The sequence below is a fragment of the Dama dama genome, chromosome 9 (assembly GCF_033118175.1).
Source record: "Dama dama isolate Ldn47 chromosome 9, ASM3311817v1, whole genome shotgun sequence".
Taxonomy (NCBI): Eukaryota; Metazoa; Chordata; class Mammalia; order Artiodactyla; family Cervidae; genus Dama; species Dama dama.
This window is the reverse complement of record NC_083689.1, coordinates 53843233-53866887: the sequence shown is the minus strand read 5'-3', so window position 1 is coordinate 53866887 and position 23655 is coordinate 53843233. Positions and strand designations below refer to the sequence as shown.

General features: G+C 47.6%; 1 protein-coding gene across 5 annotated transcripts in view; it reads right to left on the bottom strand.

Annotated features, from left to right (window-relative positions):
* Window positions 1-23655, bottom strand: part of CYSTM1 (cysteine rich transmembrane module containing 1) — a 70308-nt gene that overhangs the window by 7452 nt on the left and 39201 nt on the right. For 4 of the 5 annotated variants that reach the window (XR_009694173.1, XM_061151462.1, XM_061151464.1 and 1 more), the window contains one exon: window positions 6066-6247. The exons of the other annotated variant lie outside the window; for it this stretch is intronic. Coding sequence is in view for 3 of the 4 variants with exons in the window: in XM_061151462.1 (XP_061007445.1) it covers window positions 6138-6247 (110 nt within the window). In the remaining variant the exon portion in view is untranslated. Of the gene's footprint in view, window positions 1-6065; window positions 6248-23655 lie in introns of those variants that run through there. 5 annotated transcript variants of the gene reach the window in all.

Below are 23655 nucleotides of genomic sequence, written 5' to 3'. Positions count from 1 at the left end.
GGAATATCATTAAGATGGGTCAAAAAAAGAAATCTCAATTTACAGCCAGGTTTCACCATGGGGTGAGATTGTATCATTCATGTTCAGTTGTGTCCGACTCTGTGACTCCGGGGACTATAGCCCCCTAGGCTCCTCTGTCCATAGGATTCCCCACTGGAGTGGGTTACCATTTCCTCCTCCAGGAGATCTTCATGACCCAGGAGTCTAACCCGCGTCTCCTGCATTGGCAGGTGGATTCCTTACCACTGAGCTTTCAGACATTATCTTTCATGATTTGAAAAGGTAACCTGAGGTGCCAGGTGTTCCAGTGCAGCCTCTACAACCACATGTGCTGGCCCGGCAGCCTGCACCAAGCTTCATCTTGACAACTTGGCCACAGTGAGCACCCAGGCCCAGGATTGGGCAGGGGTGGCACGTGTACAGAAATGCCCCAGGCTGACGCAAGGGCCGAACAGCTTGGGGGAGGGGTGCTCTATCCAAGCTTATAAAATGAAAAACCTAGATGAATCTTTTTAGTTTTTTTTTGTTATTTTTCCTAAAAATCTGAGAAAGATAATCAAGAGCTACTGCTTCCGCTGATGAGAAAAGAAGATAGGTGACCAAAGGGAAACTCAAATGATTGGCTAGGGTGATGGCAGAAGACTTCAGTGAGTAACCTTATATACCCTGAGACCAAGAGACAGAACAGCCAGTGTTCTAGAATCCTGAATTCAGCCAAGAGACTAGGGAGGGGACTGAAGAACAGTGATGGCAGGAATACGCAGGTTGAGAACGTACACAGCGACCCCTCAGCACTGGCTATTCTGCTTCAAGTCTGTGTGTGCCATTGCCTCGGATTAGAGGAACCATGGTGTGATGTAGGGAAGGTCAAAGGGAAGAGTGTGAGAAGTCCTGACGTCATGGCTGATGTTACTACAGCAGACAGGAGGAAGCAATTCATTATATTGTGATGCATCATGAATATATTTCTAATGGGGGTTTTTAAGAAATAAATACGAGCAAGGCTGCTGTGCCAGGCAGAAGAAATTAAGGAGAATCTAGAATAAATTCAGATCATGCCCAATATAGGACAGTTCTATGACTCTGTGGCAGGGGTTTCAAGACCCCAAGGCAGGGAGATTCCTCTAATGACTGGCAGGTCTTGCTCACAACCTGCTCAGGAAGGAGACAGAGATCAAGGTTGTGAATGATGGTGGCTGACCTGCCCCAGAGCATGACCTGGCCCACAAGCCCCTCAACACACTGGTCATCTTTTCATGGCTGTTCCTACCCAATTCGACGTAGACACACCTCTACTGCAAAGCTTCAAAAGACACCAATACAATCAATCATAAGCTAGAATTATCACAACATGGCAAATGGAGCAGGCTGCCTGGTTTCATTAGAGGTTGTGGCACGTAAGAGGGAACAAGTGAAGAGAAAGTCGCTCAGTTGTGTCCGCCTCTTTGCAACCCCAGGGACTGTTGAGTCCATGGAATTCTCCAGGCCAGAATACTGGAGTGGGTAGCCATTCCCTTCTCCAGGGGATCTTCCCAACTCAGGGATTGAACCCAGGTCTCCCACACTGCAGGCGGATTCTTTACCAGCTCAGCCACAAGGGAAGCCCAAGAGGGAACAAGTCGTGCCATTAAATACCCGCCAAGCCTCATAATCTACAGATTTAATGCAATTCTAATCATAATTCCAACTATTTTTTATAGATAAACTGATTCTAAAATGTATGGAAAGTCAAGAGAACTAGAATAACAAAAAAAATGGAAAAAGAATAAAGTTGGAGGACTTAATGCTACTTTATTTTAAGGTTAATATAAAGCTACAGTAGTCAAGACAGTTATGGTTTAGGAGAAGGAACTGACACATGAATGGCACAGAGAGGACAGTAATAGCTCCACATAAACATGGCCAACTGGCGTTTGACAGATATGCAAAAGCAATTCTATGCAGAAAGGACAGTCTTTTCAAACAAATGTTTAAACAACTGGCACACAAAACCCCAAGAACTTCAACCATTTTAAGTCTCACATTTTATGTAAAAATTAACACCAAATGGCTCATAGATCTAAATGTAAAACTATAAAATTTTTAGAAGAAGACATAGATTCCTTATGACCCGGAGTTAGGCAAAGAGTTCTCAAATCTAACAACAACAGCATGATAGTTTGGATTTAAGCAAAATTTAAACTTTTGCTCTATGGAAGACACTGTTGAGACGAAAAGACAAGCTACAGACTGGGAGAAAATATATGGAAATAACATCCAATACAAACCTTGTATCTAGAATGTAGAAACACTCTCAAAACTCCAAAGTGAGAAGTCCACAGACATGTCACCAAATAGGATTTGAGACGAGCGAATACATACATCATTAGCCATTTAAAAAATTCAATTTAAAACTACACACCTATCAGAGTGGCTAAAATTAAAATCATTGACAATAAGTGCTGACAAGGACAGAGGGCAACTGGAACCCTCAGTCATTGCTGACGGGGATGCATGATGGTATAGCCACTCTGAAAAAACAGTAGCAGCTTCTTAAAGTTAATACACACTTAATCATTTAAGCCAGAGATCATACTTCTTAGAGAAATGAGAACTTATGTTCACACAAAAACCTGCACATAAACTTATAATCACCTAAAAGTGGCAGCAACCCAAATGTCCTTCAATAGGTAAATGAATATAAACTGTTACCTCCAGACAATGGAATACTACACCCAGATCTTCAGAAAACCAGCAGTTACACACTGATTAATTCTGCTTACAAGGCAGTATCTTGGAAGGACATTCTAGGGCAGAGAACCCATTCAGCCCAAATCTCCCTTGGCCAAATGTGCTGGAAAATCCAGAACAACTAAGGTTCTCAGATGTATTCCTCAGGTCCCTGGGATTCTAGACAGAGGCAGGGGACGGCCCCTCCTTGCCTCAACTGCAGTTCCATAGTATCTATTCCACAGTGCAGTTACAGGGAGAGTTTCTTTTTTTTTTGGAGAGTTTCTTATAAAACAGTTTATACTAGAAAAATCTGAACACTATCAGGCTGAAATGGTGGTTATGAAGGATCTATACTTGCTGCTGTTCAGAAGGACCTCCCCAGCACGGACAGTCACATGCTTGACAGTCTACGTGCTGGACCCTCCAACAGAGTCCATTTGGAGAGCAGGGTCTTCTCTGTCCAGAGGCTCAAAACCTGAGTGACATTAACTGACTCCCTTACTTGGTGTCTGACCCTTCTGGAACTTCTTGTTTTGTATGGTTCTCTCCAGTTTAGCAGAGTCTTTGAGCTTTCATGGCCCAGCTGGTTCTTTGCACTATGAGCTCATCTCTTACACACACACACATACCCATGCACACTTGCCTTCCTTTGGACCTGTACTTTCGGTCCTAGCAATCTTGTCTCCTCTGTTGATGTCCTTCACAGAACAGAAGCTGAAGGGAAGTCCGCCCACCCTCGGTGACAATAGTGTGGCCAAATCCAGTGCACATTTTGAGTTCGTACCTGACTTCCCAGCAATATTTGATGCTACTGATCATTCCCCTCTAATAGAAATTTTCTCTGCTTTCAGGGCATCCCATTCTCTTGGTTTTCCATCTTTGATTCCTTTGCAGGCTCATCATCTACCGGTACAAGTCAGGTTTCCTTAAAGCTCAGCCCTACATTGCCACCTTCTCTTTTCCCTCCATATTTCTACCTGATGTGATCTCATTCACTCCCACAGTTCTAATTACTACCAATATGCCAGTACCTCTCACATTTCATCTCCAGCCCACCCTCTCCTCCAAGCTCCAGGTGTATTTACAGCTGCTTACCTGCCATCTCTACTTGAATGTCTGATAAGCACCTTAACATCTCAGTCTAACCCAACACATTCAGAGCCCAGCATGATTTTCCCCTCCTGACCAAATACAGTTCCTTTCCTTTGTTTCCAACCTCCACAAATACCATCACCAGGCAGTTAGTTCCAGTCAGAATCTCAGGAGTCATCCCCATTTCCTGTTTCTTCAGTCCCCATAGCCAGTCCCTCACCAAGTCTTGTTAATTTTACTTCCAAATATCACAAGTACATTGATGTCACTCCATCATCACCATGTGAGTTTGTGCCTCAAGCCATTCTCTACATGGAAACCAAACGGAACTCATAAAAATGCAGAGTTGATCATGTCATTCCTTTGCTTACAATCCTTTGATGGCTTCCCACTGCTCACAGGACAAAACCCCCAAATCCCTAAGTGGACTGTGGGCTCCTTGTTATGCTTCTGCCTGTTTTTTTTTTTAAATCTGTTCCCATCATTCCACTCTTCTCTGTCACACCAATTTCCTTTTCTAGTTTCTCAAATGATGCATGTTCTCTCCTGCCACCGGGCCTTTGCACCTGCTTTTCCTACTGTTTTGCTTATTAGCAGCTTTTCCTCTTTCAGCACCTTCCCAGACTGTCCCATGTTTATATGTTTTCATGGCAACACATATCTTCATAGTAAAGTAGAATGCCAATAATGCCTGTGGGATTATTTAATGTCTGCCTCCCTCCCTAGAGTGTAAGCCCCATGGGGGCAGGGATGGGATCCAATCTATGTGGCTCATCACCTGACACACTGCAGACATTCGACATCTACTGAACGTCAGTCCTTGTGGACAGAGGGTGGTTCCCTGGGAGTGTACTTGGGGCAGACTGAAGAACTGCGCCTCCCAGTTTAAAGTGCCCCCAAGGTGATGTGACAAAACTGGATTGAAAATCCAATCTGACCCCACTAGAGTGAAGAAATTATTTTCACCAAAAAAAGTAATATTAAAAAAAAAAAGAGTCCATATATAATAGCAATTAAAACTGCAATGCACCTGAGAAGACATCCAATTTTAAAACCAGCAAAAGATATAGGAAAGCTGTGTGAAAAAAATTACACAATTTTATCTAAGGACATAAAAGATGACCAAAAAAAAAAAAAAAGATTAAGAGGGGCTTCCCTGGTGGTATGGGGGATAAGAGTCTGCAATCCCTGGTCCGGGAGGATTCTGCATGCTGCAGGGCAGCTAGGCTGCACACCGCAACTGCTGAGGCCCGAGTGCCCTAAGCCTGTGCTCCGCAACAGGAGAGGCTGCTGCGACGAGAAGCCTGCGCAGCAACCAGAGCGGCCCCCGCCCGCCTCAGTGAGAGAGCCCGAGCACAGCAACGAAGACCCAGCTCAGCCATAAATAAATAATTTTTTAAAAATTAAGAGAAATCATGTTCCTGAAAGGAAGACAGCACTCTAAATATGTCAACTCTCCCCCCAATTACGCTAAGTCAAAGTCAAACACAGTAGTTTTCCATGATAGTGTGTGATTTTAGGATGACACACTCATCCTAAAATCCTGATTAAACGAGTAAAAGGCCAAGAATATCCAAGAAAGTTCTAAAGAAGAAAAAGGGTATGTGTGTATACATGTCTCAGGAGGCAGGGAAGATGCTTATCACACCAGACTCCCCATTCTAGCCCATCTGTATGGGGGGAACTTGGTATATAACAAATCTCATTTTAAATCAATGGGGAAAGGGTGACCTAATCAATGAATGGTGTTGGAACTATCAAAATAGAAAACCAGAACCCTATCCTACACCGTGATCAAAAACCAATTTAGGTAGACTAAAGACTATGTTAAAAAAAGTTTTAGAAGAAAATATAGGCTTATCTTTGCATTGAAGCTTAAAACACACAAAGCATGAGGGAAAGATCGATAAACAACATTTAGGAACTGTCATACTAGAAAATACTATAAAAATACTATAAAAAGGTTAAGAGATGGGCAGAAAATATTTCCAAGCCTATAAAAGTGACAAATATTAGTGTGTGGAATTTTTAAAGTTTCCCTACTAATCAGTAAGAGAAGACAAACCAGTAGAAAAAATGGGCTAAGACTCTAACAAGCAATTCACAAGATTTGTAAAGACAAGTCAAAAATATATTTATGTTCAAGGTCACTAGTAAGCAGGGAAGGTAAAATAGCAAGATACCATTCCACACCTATCATAGATGCTAAAATGTTGAAGTCTGTAGATGAGGTAATTTTTAATGAAAGAAAAACTGTCAACTGTGCAGCACTAGTTTTTTATTCCATTAACAGAAGGTAGAGGGCCTGCAGGGGGCACTCAGGGCTCCGCTGCTCAGTCCAGGCTTTCCAGGAGGCAGCAGCAGCAGAGAGCAGCCCAGCAGGCGGCCAGAGCCGCCTGACACCCGCTGTCTTCCGTCTTCCTTTCCCGCTCCACCACGTACACTGGGGGCAGGGGAGGGGCGGGGAGAGAGAGACCCAGTCAGAGGCGACTGTGAGCCGCAGAGGCCTGTGCAGCTCAAGCACTTAGCACACCCGAGGAGCCGGATTCGACTCTCCCTCCCTCTCCAGACCGGCAGCTCTGGGAAGGGGGAGCCACGCCCCACCCCGGTGTCACCACCTGCACATCAGGTAGTTTCCTGGATGTGTGAGTGGAGGTGACAGCTGCTTAGCAGCTGTCAGATCGCTGTTTCCTGCCACCGCCCCTTCCCCAAGCTGACCACCAAACACCACGCAGCACCTGCCTTGACAAGGTGATACAGTTTGTGGTGAGGCCCGCCCTGCAGCCAGATGTGGCAGGCACTGGCTGAAAGCTTTACACATTGTCTCATTTAATCCTCACAACAGTTCTGTTACTGTCATTGTAACTCTCAAACACTGTCTGCAGGAGTGTGAATAGAAGTCCTTGGAAAGAGAATGGGGGTGGGGGGAGAATGGGTGCTACATAGAATTTTGAACCAGAAAATCTGTATCTAGGGTTTTTCTATAGAAACAATTGTCTCATTTTTCAAAAATGTGTGTACATTGTGATTGCTGCTGTATCAAAATAACCCCAAGCTAGCAACAACCTTGATGTCTGTCACCTGGAGACTGACTAGGTAAGCTAATACATTCCATAGACTAGAGTACTAAACAGCCATTAAGAGGAGATGGTTCTTCCATCCAGCCAATAAATAAAGCAAAGGACAAAAGCAAGGTATACAGCAGTGCGCTTGTTATGTTTGTACAATGAAAAGGATACACATACACAGACATACAGATATCTGAAAGAATATAAGAAACAAAGGTCAGAATGTGGAGGGGTAGGGGCTTTTACTCTGCTTTTGCATTTTATGTTTTTCTCAAATCCAGGCTTGTCCAGTTCTAAAGTCACACTCAAAGCTGCTGCTCCTCCATGTCACTGCAGGGGTCCTGTGGGCAGGAGGGAGGGCTGTCCAGGTTCAACACAGCTTAGACCTCCTCTCGCTGCTGCCACTGTGCTAGCTCTGGGGCTTTCTCTGGGGGCAGCTGGCATCAACTGATCGGGGTTCCCTGGTGGCGCTGGCCTCAGTCCCGGATGTCTTCCCCAGTGTCACGATTACCTACAGACCACCTACAGACCAGCTCCCCTAACGTGGTCCCAGTGATGTTGCTCCCTTCACAGCCCGGCCTGATGGCCCCTACGACCTGGAGTTTGACCCATCAGATTTGCCTTCAGTGCAATTCTGACTTCCCTCAGGCCTTGCTGACTCAGCCCCAGGCACACGCTTGGGTTTCTGCTGGGCCAACCTGGCAAGCAGCAGCTGGATCAGATCACCACCCCTCCCCGCAAGGAGCCTGGAGACCAGAGGGTCCTCATGCTGGTGCAATTCCTAAGGCTGAGCCCCATGAGCCAGAAACACCCACCCCCACGCCAGGTCCCCAACAGCCCCACTTCCAGGTTCCTTTTGCACTCCTCTCTCCAGTGACAGGAGCTGGTGGCATTTCCCAAACCAACCCCAGCCTCTTCTCTTCCGCTCCTTCAGGTTTGGGCAGGAGGTAGTCAGGAGCCCACCTGAGCCCAGTCTGGCACAAAGGGCACTGAGGAGCAGGTACAGTCAGTCTAGCCTTGCAAGCCCCTGGGGAGCCCCTGATCTGCCAGGGGCCACCTTCAGGTGCCTCACCACCTCTCCTGGCTCCCCTCTCATTCACTGCTTTGAGTGCCAACATCAAGATCTTCTGCTCCCAGCACTTCAGCAGAGTCCCCGTACAGACCCAGTCCCCCCATCAGCACAGACCTGCCCCCCCAGCACAGACCCAGCCCCCCAGCACAGACCCAGCCCCCCCGGCACAGACCCCTGTCCCTCCAAAGCGGCCCCAGAGGTTCCAGTGTCTCTTCCTAGGAGCCCGAGGTTCAACAGGAGTAGGGGGTGGGATAAGTAGGCAGTGGTTTCTCATCAGATTCTGGAGATGGGGAAGTTCAGAGAAGCCGGGAAGAAACTTCCCTATCAGATACGGGCTGCCCCAGTCCAGTCTCAATTCCCAGACACTCTGCTCCAATTTAGTGAGACCACAATTAGAATTTCAGAACAGAGATTTTTAATAAGATGTATCAAATTGGATTTAAATATAGGCTTATCTACTTGGCCATGTAACCTTGAGCAGGTGACAACCTCTCTTAGCCTCAGCTTCCTGTGCTGTAAAATAAGAGTGACATCAGTAATCTATACCCCACAGGGTTGCAGGGAAAATGAAGAGATTAGACATGCAATACAGCACAGTGCCCAGCACATTGTCACTGTTCAATAAATGCTCATTGGTGTTATTACCGTATTAAAATGACTCTCAGGGAGACCCCTCCCAGGACTGACTGAAGGGGTGGCCTACACACAGGTACAGAGAAGGGGTTGGGGGCTCACCCTGACTCAGGGGAGAAGAAGCCTCAGAAGTAAGCCAGCGGCCAGGAGGCAATTACAGGCTGTTCTGGGAGCCAAGGGCCTACAAGGTCAGCCAGTCCTTCACGGTGCAGAGTGTAATAGGTCCAGGCCGAGGGAGGGTGTGCCCAAAGCCCCAAGGAGGGGAGTGGCTGGACAGAGCCAGGCCCCCACCTCCGGTAGCCCCACAGCAGGACGCAAGGCTGCTGGAGGGAGAGCTGCCAGCAATTCCAGGTCCTACTCTCACCCCAACTTAGGTCCAAGTGTGCACACACACAAACACACTCTCTCTTACTCATTCCCTGTCACTTTTCCTTCGGCCTCAACCAACCACATGGCATCAGAGCCCAAGTTCAGGGTTGGGGAGGTGTGACTCTGGGAAGTTTAGAGAGAGTGCAGGACAGGGAGCCTGGGAGAGAAGAGGGACCTGGTTAGCAGGGGAATAAATAGGACAGCAGCACAAGGGCTGTAACCCAACGACCAGAGACAGACCTGCATCCTGACTGCCAGACCAGGGCACCCTGGGCTCTGTGGCACCGACCCAGCAGGAGAGCCCACAGTGGGTGTCACAGGACCTCCCAGACCACCTGCAGTCGTCCACCTTCCCATCCAGCCTGTGACGCCTGCGCAGAGATGCCAGCACCCCTCCCAGGTCCGGCTGTGCACCCCGTGAACAGCTTCCTCTCCTCCTCTCTCTGCCAGAGAACTGCTCGCCTGCCCCAGGGCAGAGAAGTGCCCCTGTCCTCCACATCAGCACCAGGAATAGCTGCCTGATCCATTTGCAGGCTCCTCCCAGGGTCAGGCCAGAGATCACGCTCAAGGTTGGGTTACTATGTGAAAGGCTCTCCCCTTCCACTCAACACACAGATCTTTCAGACCCTCTGAGAAGCATCTTATCTGCTGTTTGTTTGAAGGCAAACTCCTCCCTTCTTCCTCCAGCATCTAAGTGAAGTCACTCAGTCATGTCCGACTCTGCAACCCCGTGGACTGTAGCCTACCAGGCTTCTCCGTCCATGGGATTTTCCAGGCAAGGATACTCGAGTGGGTTACCATTTCCTTCTCCAGGAGATCTTCCCAACCCAAGGACTGAATCCAGGTCTCCCACACTGTAGGCAGACACTTTACCGTCTGAGCCACCAGGGAAGTCCAGCACCTAAAACCAGAGCCAAATAAGGCAACCCTCAGGGGACTAGAATGGCCGCCTGGTACTCAGTGCATACCAAGGCCACCTGCTGGAGCAGGAGAACCGACGTCAGCCCTCCTCCTCCTCCTCCCTAAGGCTGACAGGACAGCACCCTGACCTGGGGCTCCGTGCCTCTCTGAGAAGCCTTCCCGACCTGATCCAGCCCAACCCAGATCTTTCTGACTCTGATCTGCTGCTATCACCTATCAGTACATTCAGAAACCTTGGTCTGAGAAATACCAAGCAGAGACAGAGACAGGCCTGAGGGCAGTCCTCAGGTGAAAAGGGGAGGCTGTGTGTACAGCAGTCAGCCAGTGTCCAGAACAAAGCCCAGGGCTAAGAGCGAGGGCCTTTCCCTTTGTGGGCCAGCAGTGCGTTCTATTTACTTGAAGCACTGGAAAAGATAAGAAAACAGGACCCTCAGAAATGGCTGGTTTATCCTCAGGGTTTCTAAGTGCCTAACTATTAATAGACCATAAAGGTCCTCAAGTGCAGGGAGCAGGTCTTCTCCCAGTGCTCCCATGTCCACTTCCTAACTGGTCTGGCAAATACAGACAGGCACTGGCCAAATAAGTCTCTAGAGGTAGAGAGACCCACAACAGGACAGGTGAGTCCACTGAAAGCCTGTTATCCTGAGATGTGTCCACCTCACCAACACCGTGGGCCCTCAGGCTGGTCTAAGATGGTATGGGGAAGACCACTTCCTGTGGCAACTCCAAATGCCAAGCTGTTTCAGAAAAGTATTTTATTTTCCTAGGGAAAAAAATGACATATAATTCAAATAATGCTAAATGTTGTGTAAGAAAACTGGATGAAATAAAAAGAAGATGATGAGAACCAGCAGACCTGGGGGATAACACCATGCTGCTGGGAGTTGAAGACAAGTGACTTCAATACTCTCAGCTGGTGGGGGCTCAGGGTTTTGGGTCCCAAGACGGAGCCAGGGGTAGGGACAAGGCCAGAAGACCAGCCCAACTCGGGTGAGGAGGGGCGAAGTCAACAAGAGCCTGCACCCTTGGAACAAGCCAGCTGTGAGGAAGTGCACTGCCAAGGGCCAGTCACCGCAACTGAGTGACAAGGGGCCTCCACAATCACAAGGGAGGTGCCAGCCAAGTGTCGTCAATAAAAGGTAATACACAAAACTGGAATTTTAACACGTTGTGAAACCCTATCAAATATCAAAAGGAAGCCTGATGTTACGACTGACCAGTGGTGGTTGCATTAGAGTCTAAAATTAGGCCATGAGTAAAGCTTCCTTTTGGCCTGTGAGCCCAGCCTTCAGTGGAGAAGGGTGAGTCATCAGAAACTGACCTTCAAAGACATCCTGCTCCTGTGCTTTACAACCCTTACTCAGAAGAACTGAAAGCAGGCGCTTGGACAGGTATTTGCACACCCATGTCCACAGCAGCATGTTTGCATTACCAAAAGGTGGAAGCCACCCAAGTATACACTGGTGGACGAAAGGATAAACAAAACACAGTTTACACATACAATGGAATATTCTTCAGTCCAAGAAAGGAATTTTGACATATGACACAACATGTATTAAAGACATTTTGCTAAGTGAAATAAGCCAGTCACAGAAGGACAAATATTGTATGACTCCTGTTACATGAGGTACCTAGAGGAGTCAAATTCGTAGAAGACAGGAAGTAGGATGGTGGTTGCCAGAGGCTAGAGAGGGGATTTACTGTTTAGTAAGTAAGGAGTTCTAGTTCGGGATGATGAACCAAGTTTCGGAAACAGATGGTGGTAACGGTTGCACAACAATGTCAACAGGCTTACTGCCACCCAAACTGTACACTTAAGAGTGGTTCAAATGAGAAACCCTATAATCTTTCATTCCTCTGCTTATTTGGGAGGGTTCCAAGCATATCAACACCTGGGGAAAGGGATATGGATCAGAGCTTCCCTTCCCAGCAGGCAAAGCTCTGTGGGCTGGTGCCTCAGGGCTGTTCTGTCCCAGCAGCTGTGTTCACTCTCCTGGGCTGGTGGTGGATCCTGCCACCCCGCAAAGGAGGTCTGCTCTGCCAGCCAGGTGCCTGCCTGCCCTCCGGCCCGAAGACCCCTCCAGAACGCTCCAGCCGGACCTCACAGACAGAGGCTGTGCCAGAGGAGACAGAGACAGTCTGCTCAGGGTCCCTCCCAGCCCACACGCTCACTTCTCATTTCCCTGACATGGCCAACTTTGCAGGGGAGTCCGGGAATAAAGGACACCGGCCCTGACTCAGGCGGCTCACAGACAGCCCATGAACTAGCTGAGGAAGTGCAGGCTGGCACGGCACTCTGGGGGCGGGGGGACACCACTAATCAACACAGAACCAGGACAAGGCCTTTCAGTGAGCCGAGGAGAGAGGAACGCCAACCCCACTCCTGCCCTGTCCTCGTTCTCCTTCCTTCACAAGAAAATTTAAAGAAACGCTGGCTTTGAGCGGCTCACTTACAAACAGGCGGCGTTGTAGACTGGCCCAGGTGTGTTTCAGCCCTGACCTCTCTTGACTGATAAGAGTCATCATAGCCTGAACTTCTAAGGAGGGAGTGGTGGTGATGGGGACTGACCGCAGGATCTGTTACTTCATACCCTGCTGAGCAGCAGGAAAGAAGCTTAGAACCAGGCAATCAGGGGAACAAGCAATGAGAGAAAAGGTAAGAGGAGAACAGAAATAGACTCAGAACCCACAAACTCCCAACGTCACTGGCCCCTGAATATAAGAAAACAATTGCCATAATTTTGGATGCTAAACAGAAACTAGGAAAATTATTTTTTTTTGGTTTCAGGCGCTAGGTCACAGGAAAAAATGGCAAGGTCTATCAGAGGCGAACTGGCACTTTGGACTCTTTTGTTGACTATGAGGGCTACTCCATTTCTTCTAAGGAATTCTTGCCCACAGTAGTAGATATTAATGGTCATCTGACTTAAATTCACCCATTCCAGTCCATTTTAGTTCACTGATTCCTAACATGTCAATGTTCAGTCTTGCCATCTCCTGTTTGCCCACTTCCAATTAACTTTGATTCATGGACCTAACATTCCAGGTTCCTATGCAATATTGCTCTTTACAGCATCAGACTTTACTTCTATCACCAGTCACATCCACAACTTGGCGTTGTTTTTCCTTTGGTTCCGTCTCTTCATTCTTTCTGGAGTTATTTCTCCACTCCTCCAGAAGCATATTGGGCCTGGGGAGTTCATCTTTCAGTGTCGTATCTTTTTGCCTTTTCATACTGTTCATGGGGTTCTCAAGGCAAGAATAATGAAGTGGTTTGCCATTCCCTTCTCTAGTGGACCACGTTTTGTCAGAACTCTCCACCATGACCCGTCTGTCTTGGGTGGCCCTACACAGCATGGCTCATAGTTTCATTGAGTTAGACAAGGCTGTGGTCCATGTGACCAGTTTGGTTAGTTTTCTGTGACTGTGGTTTTCATTCTGTCTGCCCTCTGATGGATAAGGATAAGAGGCTTATGGAAGCTTCCTGATGGGAGAGACTGACTGTGGGGGAAACTGGGTCTTGTTCTGATGGGTGGGACCATGTTCAGTAAGTCTTTAATGCAATTTTCTGTAGAAGGGCGGGGCTGTGTTCCCTCCCTAGTTTTGACCTGAGACCAAACTATGGTGGAAGTAATGAAGATAATGGCGACCTCCTTCAAAAGGCCCCATGCAGGGACTGCTGCATTCAGTGTCCTGGACCTTGCAGCAGGCCACCGCCAACCCATGCATCTGCCGGAGACTCCTGGACACTTACAGGCAAGTCTAGGTCAGTCTCTTGTGGGGTCATTGCTCCTTTCTCCTGGGTCGGTACTTGGGTACAATCTCAAAAATGACAGAATGATCTCTGTTTGTTTCTAAGGCAAACCATTCAATATCACAGTAATCCAAGTCTATGCCCCGAACAGTAATGCTGAAGAAGCTGAAGTTGAATGGTTCTATGAAGACCCACAAGACCTTCCAGAACTAACACCCATAAAAGATGTCCCTTTCATCATAGGGGACGGGAATGCAAAAGTAGGAAGTCAAGAGATACCTGGAGTAACAGGAAAATTTGACCTTGTAGTACAAAATGAAGCAGGGCAAAGGCTACTAGAATTTTGCCAAGAGAATGCCCTGGTCATAGCAAACACCCTCTTCCAACAGGACAAAAGAAGACTCTACACATGGACATCACCAGATGGTCAACACTGAAATCAGATTGATTATACTCTTTGCAGCCAAAGATGGAGAAACTCTAAACAGTCAGCAAAAATAAGACTGGGAGCTGACTATGGCTCAGATTATGAACTCCTTATTGCCAAATTCAGACTTAAATTGAAGAAGGTAGGGAAAACCACTAGACCATTTAAGCATGACCTAATAATCCTTTACAGTGGAAGTGATATATAGATTCATGGGATTAGATCTGATAGACATAGTGCCTGAAGAATTATGGACAGAGGTTTGTGACACTGTACAGGAGGCAATGATCAAGACCATCCCCAAGAAAAAGAAATGCAAAAAGGAAAAATGGTTGTCTGAGGAGGCCTTACAAATAGCCAAGAAAAGTGAAGCAAAAGGCAAAGGAGAAAAGGAAAGATATAAGCATCTGAATGCAGAGTTCCAAAGAATAGTAAGGAGAGATAAGAAAGCTTTCCTCAGTGATCAATGCAAAAAAATAGAGGAAAACAACAGAATGGGAAAGACTAGAGATCTCTTCAAGAAAATTAGAGATACCAAGGGAACATTTTATGCAAAGATGGGCACAATAAAGGACAGAAATGGTATGGGCCTAACAAGAGCAAAAGATATTAAGAAAAGGTGACAAGAAGAGATATACAAAAAAGATCTTCATGACCCATATAACCATGATACTGTGATGACTGGACTAGAGCCAGACATCCTGGAATGCGAAGTCAAGTGGGCCTTAGGAAGCATCACCATGAACAAAGCTAGTGGAGGTGATGGAATTCCAGTTGAGCTATTTCAAATCCTAAAAGATGATGCTGTGAAGGTGCTGCACTCAATAAGTCAGCAAATTTGGAAAACTCAGCAGTGGCCACAGAACTGCAAAAGGTCAGTTTTCATTCCAATCCCAAAGAAAGGCAATGCCAAAGAATGCTCAGACTGCCACACAATTGCACTCATCTCACACACTAGCAAAGTAATGCTCAAAATTCTCCAAGCCAAGCTTCAACGTACGTGAACCGAGAACTTCCGATGTTTAAGCTGGATTTAGAAAAGGCACAGGAACCAGAGATCAAATTGCCAACATCTGCTGGATCACTGAAAAAGCAAGAGAGTTCCAGAAAAACATCTACTCCTGCTTTATTGACTACGCCAAAGCTTTTGACTGTGTGGATCACAACAAACTGTGGAAAATTCTTAAAGAGATGGGAATACCAGACCACCTTACCTGCCTCCTGAGAAATCTGTATGCAGGTCAAGAAGCAACTGTTAGAACTGGACATGGAACAACAGACGGTTCCAAGTCGGGAAAGGAGTATGTCAAGGCTGTATACTGTCACCCTGCTTATGTAACTTATATGCAGAGTACATCATGCGAAATGCCAGGCTGGATGAAGCACAAGCTGAAATCAAGACTGGTGGGAGAAATATCAATAACCTCAGATATGCAGATGACACCACCCTTATGGCAGAAAGTGAAGAACTTAAGGGGCTCTTGATGAAAGTGAAAGAGGAGAGTGGAAAAGTTGGCTTAAAACTCAACATTCAGGAAACTAAGATCATGGCATCTGGTCCCATCACTTCATGGCAAATAGATGGGGAAACAGTGGAAACAGTGGTTGACTTTATTTTTGGGGGCTCCAAAATCACTGCAAATGGTGACTTTGGTCATGAAATTAAAAGACGCTTGCTCCTTGGAAGAAAAGCTATGATCAACCTAGACAGCATATTAAAAAGCAGAGTCATTACTCTGGCAACAAAGGTCGTCTAGTCAAAGCTATGGTTTTTCCAGTGGTCATGTATGGATGTGAGAGTTGGAATATAAAGAAAGCTGAGCGCCAAAGAGTCTATGTTTTCGAACTGTCATGTTGGAGAAGACTCTTGAAAGTCCCCTGGACTGCAAGAAGATCAAACCAGTCCATCCTAAAGGAAATCAGTCCTTAGTGTTCATTGGAAGGACTGATGCTGAAGCTGAAACTCCAATACTTTGGCCACCTGATGCGAAGAACTGACTCACTGGAAAAGACCCTGATGCTGTGAAAGATTGAAGGCAGAAGAAGAAGGGGACAACAGAGGATGAGATGGTTGGATGGCATCACTGACTTGATGAACATGAGTTTGAGCAAGCTCCAGGAGTTGCTGATGGACAGGGAAGCCTGGTGTGCTGCAGTCCATGGGGTCGCAAAAAGTCGGACACAACTGAGTGACTGAACTGAACTGGCTCTTTGGAACAGGCCCAGATAGACCGAGATCAGCACAGAGGTCCTGCTGGGCCCTTCCCATTAGTGTCCAGGCACAGACGGGCACAGGCCCCTCTGCTATCGGCAATGTGAGTCTGACTCACATTGAGTACCGGCCTCGGGAGTCTCATTCAAATAGGTCTTGCTGCATTTTCTAACAAGGCCAACAGCACCCTATTGTTTTTTATCGAACACCAAGTGTGTCTTTATCTTATGTATACAGACCACAACTGGCTTCTGCAGGTACCAGGTTCCTACGTTATTGATTAACAGTCCTAGCAGATATATTTATGCAAAATGCCCCAGGTTGATTTCTTCCTCCTTGGTCAAGCTTAATTTGGCGACAGTAAAAATAGCTGTGTTTTCACCTGATGGCACCCCAGTGCAGAGCCCTGGTACACAGTGACCTCTAGGGCGGGGCGGGACAGGATGACCCCTCTCAGTGAGCACAGTGAGAAGGTGATTTCAGCAATGCAAACCTCACTTGTAACGACTGTCTCCTCAATAGCCCTCTACTCCCTGAAGCACACCGCCACCCATTTCCCAGCAACAAAGGTCATCCTTGTAGATTTGGAAAGAACTGTGGGGGTGCCTGGGCCCCACTGAGTAATCCCCAACATTTCCTCCCCAACAGCTCTGGAACTGCCACTACCCAGCACCCACCCAAAAGTCAACCAGGAAGGGTCCCGAAAACCGCCACCCGACCTGCTGAGATGCGCCATTCAGCCAGTGTGAGGCCAGAGGCGTCCCTGGTGGAGAAAGGGGGACGGGGGGAACCTGGCCTGTAGACAAGCTGCTTTCCATGGTCAACTCTACTATCAATATTAATAGTTCTAGCCAGCTTGTCATTGAAGCTAGATCCAAAAAGTCTCCAACATCGTGACCAACCACCTTTCCAGTGAAAAAGAAATAGACAGGCTAATCCTTGCCATGAAAGGCTGAGGTGGGAAGCTAGGTGAGGTTAGCCCTGGTGAAGGAGCGGATACAAAGGGAGCCCCAATGTGTCAAGAGTGACGGAGGCAGCTGACTGCTCCCCATCTGCTGAGCGGGGTTCAGTTGCCCAAAGTGGTGGGTTTATTCACAGCCCTGCTGGTCTGGAGAACGCAAGGCCTCTCAGCAAACTCAGAAAGCCCAGCCCCCTCGGCTGAGGGACCCCTCCTGCTGCCCAGCTGTCGTCCTGAGTCAGGAGCACCCCTGAGGTCACCACACAAACAGACCCTGGCCTCCTAACAGCTCACCAAGGAACCCTGTGGAGATGAGGAAAGGCAGTTGTAGAGTTGGGTACCCCAGGATCCACTCTAAGTGCCACTTTGAAGGGTGACCGCCTCTCCCAGCTTTGGTTTTCTCACTTGTGAGATGGAAATAATAACAGCACCTTGTCCCTCACTGGGTTCTTTGGGGGCTTAGTTAAGCCACACTAACTGCCTAGTATACAGCAGGCTCGAAGATTTTGTCAGCTGCTATCCTGAGACAGAGACCTGAAGGACAGAAGGTGCTGAGACAGTTGGAAGCGACACTGGCATTATGTAAAGCTGCTAGGAGAGCCTATAGACAGCTTCTCCTTCTACTTGATGAACTGAAGTTTTTGAAGAACAACCAAGTGATGTGGAAATCAGGTAAAAGAGGTGTCTATTTCCGTTAAGTATTCCCTAGACCCCCTCCTTGTGGATGCCAGGCTGCTGGGCAATGACCCAGGAAGGCAGGCTGCACGGCCGCCTAATGAGGCACAACCGCTAGGTGTCCCTACGACCCTCCCACCCGCCACAGCAGCAGCTGGAGCTGGCCACCCCCAAGGATCCTCCTACCAGCCCCTCACCCTCCTGCCTCTTCTACTAGGCCCACAAAGTGGAAAGGTCCAGTCTAGGAATTCCTTTAGGTCTCCAAGATGAAGTCTGGTGACCCTTAGCTCCCGATTCTACTTGGATAAAAATGCTGCACACGCCAATGTTACTAACCATGCCCCTAGTCTACTCCACAGACCTGAGGTACAGGAGACATGGAATGAATGAGTGAATGAATGGAGGAGTGAGTGAACAAAAGGTGTCTTGCATCGTTTACCTCAGTTGGAAAAGCTGTTTGCAGCCGGCCTTGCAAGTAAGCTCAGATACGGGCTCAGCTGGCTCCTCTCTGAGGCAATGGCAGAGTGCGACTAAGAAAAGATATGAAGATCCTGGCAGTTTGAAGTTCTGAGGGAAGGTGTCACTTTCACTTTGGTCAATTTAAGTCCTTCAAGAGATCCTGGCTCATCCTGAACTTCCCTGAAATGGTTGAGGGTATAGGGCCATCACTCTATCCCAGAAGGAATCCATGTGACTAGGAGGATATCTTGGGAATGAGTAAAGCAAGCACAGGCAGCTCAGGATCCCAGGCCTGGCTGGGCTGGGAAGAGTGGGCTCCACAGCCCCAGGATTCACCTTCTCCAGAGGGGGGACCCTCCTGAGAGCCTTTCCTTCAGATCCGTAGGCCTAGGGCACTGCGCCCATAGCTGTGAGGAATTCATGTTTACCCACGGCTGCCCGGGGTCCTGGATAGGGATTGGGGTGGAGGGGGGAATACCGATCCTTTATAAACTACCCATGATACACCTACTTTAAGCAAAAATCCATTTTTACTCAAAAACAATCTCACCTGCTCTAAAATCCTCCAGGCTGTCAAGGTGTTCCAGGCTACCAAATGGACTTATTTCAGGGGTAAATGGAAAAGCTCAGAGGGAATCAAGACACTACCAAAAACAAAGTCTAATGGAAATTTTTTTTTTCCCCCTAAGGAAAATGCAATTGAAAGGCACTAAAATCTTTCCTGGACCATTTTTGATTTGCAGTCGTGAAGCAGGTATGTCCCTGGGAAAAAGAGTCTGATGCTTGGGATCCCAAGAACAAAGTTCTCCATGTCACCACACACACACAGGTATAACCTGTAGAGGAAAAGTGTGTGCATGTGCATGCACTTGTACGTGTGTTGGGGGCGAGGTTGGGGTGGGGTTGCCCTTCTCCAGCTTCAGAAAACCTCTAGAGTCTAAAGACTGAGAAGGTGTAAGGGCAGTGGAGAGGGTGAGCCACCTTTTCCATCGCACCACAGATCTGGTGAGGAAAAAGCCACTGAGCCCAGCACTGGGATAAGGAGACAAGCGGTATTGGCGTCTCGAAACTAAAAGGGTTGGCGTCTACAGCCATACCACCCTGAACGCTCCTGATCTTCTCTACAAGGGTGGGCACCCTTGACAGCACACAGCAGCAAGCTTCCTGGTTGCAAACTGATAAGGCTTCCCAGAAGAGTGGATAGGGAAGTGTGCATTTCCTGGAGGAGGAAGCCACTCCCTCAGGGAGCCAAGGCCAAGTGTGGAACAGCAGAAGGCCAGGGCAGGCTACTAATACTGCCACGATCCACTAACCGAAGGTTCTGGGTGGGTTTGAGACCAGCTCTCAGGGCAGGAGCTGGGCCTGCCTCATCCCTGTAGTGCCCCACCCCCAGCCCAATCCAGCCACTGCAGATCCGGGTTTACTGGCTCTGGGGCTAAGCCTAGCACACCGGAAATAGCCCATTTCAATAAAATGCACTTATTTCCCTTCACTTCTCTGTGGCTCGGTTTTCTCACCTGAAAAGTGGAGGCAATAACACCACCCACCTCTTGTTATAAAGATTAGATGACTAACTTGAAAAGCGGCACAGTGCCAGGCACGAAATCAGTGGATAATATATCGTAAGTATTACTGTTGCTGTAAAAAAATAAATGGCTAGAAGGAAAAGCACTTTGAGAGACTGGGTGGGGGCCAGGCATGAAGTCAGCATGGTGAGACTGACATCTGCATGGAGACCTCACTGAGAACCACTGCTCACAAGACTCCCACATTGTATGGGGCCAAGATGCAGCTGAGGAGACACAGACTTGATGAATTTAAGAAGAAGGAAAAAAACCCAGAACACCCAACCACACTTTTATGCAGCGTTTACATCAGCTACAAACAGATCTCCTGGACAGAGATGAACATAGTCAAATTTCAAAAGGGCTGCATCGTGAAGAACTAAACACAGACCAAAAAATTTATATGAAAATGTTAACTATTGTCTCTGGATAGCAAAAGTATGGATATATTACTTTTTATAATGAAAAGCTATTTCTGTAAATTAAAAATTTCTTTAAAAAACAAAGCTGTGTTTTTCTGTGTGAGAACCTAGTTGTACCCCAGGAGCAGTGGCCTGGGGTCTGGATAAGCGGCACCAGGGTTTGGAGAAAGTCACTCTTCTGGCCTCTGACCACACTGGGCTTGGTTCCCATACTCGTGTCAGTGTCTGCTGGGCTAAGCCCTCACCCACTAATGAGGATGCCAGTCCCTACCATCTTCAATGCCAGCATTTTAGTTATAACCATCCCATGTTGCATCTCACCTTTTAGAGAGTTTAAACTCTGGGGAGCCACAATATAAACAAAATATAGATTTTTCCCCTGTGGCTAACCACACTGACCGCAGGGAAGCAGGTGCCGGTGGGCACAGGGCCACAGCAGCATGGGTACAGCCAGAGCCTCAGGGCCTGTGCTTGGGCCTGGGCCGCCTCTCAGCAAGGCTAGTCTTACTTCTGTTTGGAAGGGTTCATCCTAAGGAAAGACCCCCGCCACTCTAGTGGCCTCACACTCACAGGGTGGTCCCAACACCCTGGTGCTGGCTCCAAACCCACCTGCACCTCCCAGTTTCCCTGGACACCTTTTACCCAAAGCAGCCTTCTTTTCCTTGCCCACCAAACCAATTTCCTCATTGCTTATACCAACCTAACTTAAAAGGCTTATGTGAGATGTGAAGGAAAGGCGTCTGTCAAGTTTCAAGACTGGATGAAAGCAGTATTAGAGCCAAAAACCCCGGCTGCACCTGGAGGGTGGGGGAGGCTGAGGAAACAGTGCAGCAGAGTTGTCTGGGGGTGGGCAGGACTTCAAACATCCGTCTCCTGGGCCAGCCGGGTCTGGCCAGCCCAGCCACATGCACCTGACCAGCTGAGCAAACTGGATCTGCAAAGAGCAGCCGCCCTTTTATACTCCATTACCCCTGAGTGCTGGGCGGGCCAAGGCTTTTGAAAAAGCCAAAGTGTTTTGCATTAAGCACTTGACCAAAACAGACTGTGTCTCTATATCCAAAAAGAATTAAAAACCCAAGGCCATCTTTAGGAGTCTGTGGTCCCCCAGTGTCCTTGTGACCAGGCTGTCTTCATGTGACGCCAGGTCCCAGACCTTGGGCAGTCACTAGGGAGTGGGGGAACAGGTCATGGGACTTCATTTAAGCGTAGGCCTACCTAAGCAGATCTGTCAAGTTAAAGCCTGAGGTCACAAACAGGGGGACTGAGAATCAAAACTGGTGCCAAGAGCCCACTCACTAAAGACTAGTCTCATCTGCTTTTGTGAAGAGTTGCAACTGAATGTCCCAGACAGAAGAGGTGAGCCTGCCTCTTCATTGCTGTTAACAATGTATGTTATTGTTATGAACAATATACATTTTATATTTAAACTATTATATATATTAATATTTTCAAGTATTTCAAGGGCATTTTCTAATATAATGTAAATAAGCATGCAAGTTAAGAATACAATTTGAAACCAGACAGACCTGGGTTCTGGAGAAGGCAATGGCACCCCACTCCAGTACTCTTGCCTGGAAAACCCCATGGACGGAGGAGCCTGGTAGGTTGCAGTCCATGGGGTCGCACAAGTCGGACATGACTGAGCGACTTCACTTTCACTTTTCACTTTCACACACTGGAGAAGGAAATGGCGACCCACTCCAGTGTTCTTGCCTTGAGAATCCCAGCGACGGGGGAGCCTGGTGGGCTGCCGTCTATGGGGTCACATAGGGTCGGACACGACTGAAGTGACTTAGCAGCAGCAGCAGACCTGGGTTCAGCTCAAGGCTCAGGCAGTTACTCTCTGACTTTAGGCCAGTTATATTCACCTCTCTGAACCTGTGTCCTCATCTCTGAAACAGGAAACTACCAGCACAGGACTGCTGTATGGATTAAATAAGACAATGTACACAAAACACCTAAACAAGACCTAATTAGAAACATTTACTTAGTGCTTGGCACTAAATTACACAAGGCATTTAACAACTGTTGGAGTGAGAGGTGAGATTCCAAGGAAAAGTGAAAGACAAAGTTATTAAAAAAAAATCCCAAAACTTTTACTCATTCATGGGAGGCCGAATGATACATGGAAGCATGTCAGGCTTTGGGTCAGATTCCCGGGGAACCATGGTCAAGACGTCCTAGCCTCTCTAAGACTCAGGTTCCCCGAGTGTAAGGTCTCGGATAACTTACCCAGAAGGACTATAGAAAGAATCAAAGCCATGTCCATAAAGCTTCCAGCCCAGCATGGGGTGCCTCACTAGGTGCTCAGTAGTCACCGAGGAGCACAGGCCTTGGGGTTAGACTGGTGGGTCTGAATCTCAGCTCTACAACCTCCTAGTTGCAGGACCACGAACAAGTTTCATGCTTTCTCTGCTTCAGTTCCTTCATCTATACCAGTGGTCCCCAGCTTTTAGGCACTGGGGACCAGTTCTGTGGAAGACAATTATTTTTCATGGATGGGGTGAGGAGGATGGTTTGGGGATGATTCTCATATTCTCATAAGCAGCCCAAAACCCTGATCCCCTCCAGGTTCAGTTCACAGTAGGGCCTGAACTCGAGAATCTAATGCTGCTGATCTGACAGGAGGTGGAGCTCAGGCAGTAACGTGAACAATGGGGAGTGGCTTTAAATACAGATGAAGCTTCACTCACTCACCCATTGCTCACCACCTACCGTGTGGCCCAGTTCCTAACAGACCACAGACTGGCACCAGTCTGTGGCCTGGGGGTTGGGGACCTCTGATCTGTATGATGGGGACGGTAAAAAACCTATTTCACAGGGTTGTTACAAGGACTAAAAGAGCTGACTCATTAAAAATGCCTGATATACCATAACCACTTGATAACTATTCATTCTTTTATTTAACTTTTATTAATTATTCAACAATAATGAATATTAAATGTTCAAAAACTTAGACCACTGGCCTCAAACTCTTCTTGTCCTGCTAGTTTCAATCTAGGAATTGCTTTCACACACCCAGATTCTCCAGGCCCACCTGCAGAGAGGCTCAGAAACAAAGCTTGTCATGAGTGAATTCTTTATTTTTTTGGTCAGAATTGTTGTTGCTGTTATTCAGTCACCCAGTCATGTCTGACTCTTCGCAACCCCATGAATTGCAGCACACTAGGCCTCCCTGTCCCTTACCATCACCCAGAGTTTGCCCAAGTTCTCATTCATTGCATCAGGGATGCCGTCCAGCCATCTCATCCTCTGATGCCCTCTTCTTCTGCCCTCGATCTTTCCCAGCATCAGGGACTTTTCCAATGAGTCATCT